General features: G+C 46.1%; 1 protein-coding gene across 1 annotated transcript in view; it reads left to right on the forward strand.

Moving 5' to 3' along the window:
- Positions 1-990: 990 nt before the first annotated feature.
- The window catches only part of ST13 (ST13 Hsp70 interacting protein), a 158432-nt gene continuing 154777 nt past the window's right edge, over positions 991-4645 (forward strand). The window contains exons 1-2 of the mRNA XM_063428168.1: positions 991-1331; positions 1844-1983. Coding sequence (XP_063284238.1) covers positions 991-1331; positions 1844-1983 — 481 coding nt within the window. The remainder of the gene's footprint in view (positions 1332-1843; positions 1984-4645) is intronic.

Raw genomic sequence — 4645 nt, forward strand, 5'->3', positions numbered from 1 at the left:
TCTACCTCGACAACATCTTGATATTCGATGAGGATGCAATGATCCTTACGAACCACACAACCTACACTATACAACTACTCGAATCTTTGGGCTTCATTATCAACGGCCCCAAATCATCTCTGATTCCCGCTCAGGTGATCGAATTCCTAGGGTTCGAGATAGACTCAACATCGTGTACTATATGTCTTCCGGCCGCAAAGATTGCCACCATCCGCAGAGAAATTCGTAAAGTACTTCGACTGACGTCCATACCTTTACGACTATTGGCACGGATCGTGGGCCTTCTCTCCTCCTCCATCCAAGCCATATTTCCCGGACCCCTACATTACAGAGCGATGCAACGCCTCAAGACGAGGTTCCTTCAAAGAAATCCGACTTACGACCAACCGGTCCCTATGTCGGACGAGGTCCAGGAGGAATTGCAATGGTGGCTGAACTGCATGCAGGCTTGGAACGGCTGGGCCATATTCAGCAACCAACCAGACTTCATACTGGAGTCAGACGCCAGCCGCTCAGGCTGGGGAGCAACAGACGGCACCTCCTCCACGGGAGGAGTGTGGAACCCCCAAGAACTCTCCATGCACATCAACTGTCTGGAGCTCTTGGCAGGATCGATCGATCCAACTGTTGCATCCTGCTCCGGATGGACAATGTCTCAGCGGTAAGATACATCAACCGACTCGGAGGCACCCGCTCCCAGGCACTAGTAGAACTCACGAAGGAAATCTTCGATTACTGCCTTCCCCGCAACATCACATTGTTGGCGGAACACCTTCCAGGGGAATCCAACATGACAGCAGACTGGTACTCACGCCACTGGCGGGACGCCAGCGATTGGCAACTAGACCCTCAGGTTTTCAAGATACTGGACGCACAAAGGTGTCCTTTCTTCCTGGATTTATTCGCCTCCCGCAACAACCGTCAAACAAAAGACTTCTTCAGCTGGCTCCCGGACCCAGAGAGTCTAGCGACGGACGCTTTCCTGCAACAATGGCCACAACACGGAGCCTACGCATTCCCGCCATTCTCGATGATAACGAGGGTTCTACACCAAATCCGGACACAGAGGGTAACATTGACCCTCATCACACCACTGTGGCAGAGCCATCCGTGGTTCCCGGAGCTCCTGGAACTGTCGAAGAAGGATCCCCTCCTCCTGCCAGATACTCCAACCATTCTCAGGAACCCGATGGGACACCCCCATCCACTGGTCCAGGAAGATCGTCTTCCTTTAGTGGCCTGGACTCTTTCAGTGGTTCCTGGCGAACCGAAGATTTATTGCAGGAAACTAAGGATCTCCTATGGGATTCATGGGCACCAGGAACAAGAAGGTGCTATCTATCGGCATGGCATGGTTGGACAACTTGGTATCTGGGACGGAATCTCAATCCCTTTACGGCACCTATTCCCTGCATCATGAATTTCCTCACATCCCTATTCACAACAGGGAAATCGTTCCGATCCATCAACGTAGTATGTTCGGCAATCTCGGCGGCCCATACGCCGACTCAAGGAACACCAATAGGCCAGAACCCACTCATCTGTAGACTCCTACGCGGTATGCCCCTCCGGCGCCCCCTGGAACCCAAGTACTCTAGACTCTGGGATGTTGGCATGGTTCTGCAGTTTTTAAGGGAATGGCCTCCTAATGAAAATGTATCACTTCGCCAACTTACGGCGAAATTCACTTTTCTTCTCTGTCTAGTCTCCTTTCGTCGGGTCTCTGATGTACGTGCTTTCGATGCCGACGCATTTACCTTTTCTCCAGCGGGAGTAACCTTCCAGGTTTCTCGGCGCACGAAGTCGGACTCTTCCTCCGTTTTTTATCCCTTTTTCCCCTCAGAACCCCAACTCTGTGTGGTCTCTACTCTCCGTCAATACGTGGAAGCTACCGCGACGTTGCGGAATACTTCCAATCGTCAACTTCTTATCTCCTACGTCTGCCCCTACGCTCCAGTCTCGGTCACGACGTTGGCCAGATGGGTTAGATGGCTATTGGCCCTTGCCGGGATAGACCAGGATTTCGGAGCACACTCGGTTCGAGGAGCCGCAGACTCTTCCACCTATGCAGTAGGGGCCTCCCTTCCAGATATCTTGCGAACGACGGACTGGACTAGGGAATCCACCTTTTGGACTTTTTATTTCCGTCCTCCATCTAATCCGGCTTTTGCTCTACTTTCTCAGCGTTAAAATTGCAAAATACGAAGCCTCCTGTCTTGTGATAAAATTGAAGATTATGCTAGCTTTAGTGTACAGATAATCTTAATTTTAATAATGACAGGAGGCAAGTATTTTCCCTCCCTACTCTATCTCGCACTTCCCTCCCTCTGTTTCACGCATATTCTATCTTTTGCTTCATTTTACGATTATTAGGTGGGATGTTAGTTAGCATCGATAGATGGGAGGAATGCATTCACTATGTTTAATACTAGTGTTTCTTATCTTAAGGGGTTCATTGGTAACAGTTCATTGTTTTTACTCAACCACTATTGGAAGCTAATACCTATTTACATTCTCGTTTCAGTTTAAACAGATGAAACAAGACTTTACAGACTTCATTCAAGGTGTCATCATCGCCTTGCCAAGGAAGATCGTCTCGTTACTGCAATCAATCTTCCTTTGGAGTCTATCTGCTTATGTTCGATTGTTCATGTTTTGAGTTTTCATTGATGTTATTCTGCATTGTAACCTTGTGATGTTGCATGTTTTAAAGAGGAAATTATGTCATACGTTACACCTCTTATACTCTATACTGCATTGTTATTGGTTCTCAGTTATGTCACTCTTTTTCTTTGCTGCTATGGAGTTAGTAAAGAAAGATTAGGCAAAATACTCGCCTCCTGTCATTATTAAAATTAAGATTATCTGTACACTAAAGCTAGCATAATCTTCAATTTCGTGATGCAATTGATGTCATTTTTGGCTATCTTTATGCCTATCCGTCAAAGACCTGTCAGACTTCAGAGACTTTCTTTAGATGTCTCCTTTTTGTCCATAAAATTAGAATTTTGACACCACTGAACCCTTGTTCACCTTTCCTTACAATGGAACTTTGTATCAATCCATAATATTTAAAGTTAAATTAACTTGGTGTTCTCTGTAGTCCTGTATCTGGTTTTCTTGTGTGAAGCTATATAGTAATGTGATATGCTGTCACATTACTATATATTAGCCCATGAAGTTGACAATGCTCTGGTAGAATGTGTTCTTATCTTCATTGGAGAAGATTGACCTTTAGAGATATACGCTTTCCTGATCATTAGCGAAATCCAACGTTTCAATGTAGATAAAGAGGCCGCCTCACCTTTCCTAACTCCTAAAGGTAAAATGAAGAGTTAGTCAGTCTTTCTGTATGATTCAGAATGAACTAGGTTCAGTTCATGACATCCAAACGTTGCCACCTAACTTCCTCTTGAGAAGTAGGATTGGGGTAGAATGATGGAAGGACCACTTCTTGAGAGAGATGAAACTGAGAAATCACCTTAGGAAGAAACCTTCAGACCTTGGAGATTTATCATGGCCACCTTCATCAAGGGAGCTAGTGTCAGGCCTACCGCGTGTACTCTGCCAACCTCTGCCAGTGCCACTCTTATCTGGTGTCGCAATAGAATGCATTTAAAAACCCAAAACATTTTTTCACTGTTGTAGATTGAATAGCAGTTAGTTGTCTGCAAGCGGGTGTCAGGCCTACAGCGTGTACTCTGCCAACCTCTGCCAGTGCACAGTGCCACTCATATCTGGTGTCACAATAGCTTGCATTTAAAAACAAAAAAGTTTTTGACTGTAATATAATAGCAGTCAGTGTCCTTCATAAGTGTGTGTCAGGCCTAGTTATGTACCGAACTGTTCGCTGGCGAATAGTTCCCGGCGAACATAGCGTGTTCGCGTTCGCCACCGCGGGCGAACATATGCGCGGTTCGATCCGCCCCTATTCATCATCATTGAGTAAACTTTGACCCTGTGCCTCACGGTCAGCAGACACAATTAGCAGCAGACCCTCCCTTCCAGACCCTCCCACCTCCTGGACAGCATCCATTTTAGATTCATTCTGAAGCTGCATTCTTAGATAGAGGAGGGAAAGTGTAGCTGCTGCTCATTTGATCGGGAAATTGATAGCTAGGCTAGGGTATTCAGTGTCCAAGTGTCCACTACAGTCCTGAAGGACTCATCTGATCTCTGCTGTAAGGACAGCACCCCAAAAATCCCTTTTTAGGGCTAGAACATCAGTCTGCTTTTTTTTCTGTGTAATGTAATTGCTGTATCCTGCCTGCCAGCTTCTGTGCCAGGCTCACAGTGGATACTGTGCCAACTTGCCCAGTGCCACTACTCATATCTGGTGTCACAATAGCTTAAGCTTGCATTTAAAAAAAATAAAAATAAAATTTCACTGTAATAGATTGAATAGCAGTTAGTTGTCTGCAAGCGTCTGGGTGTCAGGCCTTCAGCGTGTACTCTGCCACTCATATCTGGTGTCTCTATAGCGTGCCTTTAAAAAGAAAAAAAAGGTTTTCACTGTAAGCTAATAGCAGTTAGTTGTCTGCAAGCGTCTGGGTGTCAGGCCTTCAGCGTGTGCTCTGCCAACCTCAGCAAGTGTACTTTGCCACTCATATCTGGTGTCTCTATAGCGTGCCTTTACAAAGAAAAA

Source organism: Pelobates fuscus, chromosome 7 (genome assembly GCF_036172605.1).
Source record: "Pelobates fuscus isolate aPelFus1 chromosome 7, aPelFus1.pri, whole genome shotgun sequence".
Taxonomy (NCBI): Eukaryota; Metazoa; Chordata; class Amphibia; order Anura; family Pelobatidae; genus Pelobates; species Pelobates fuscus.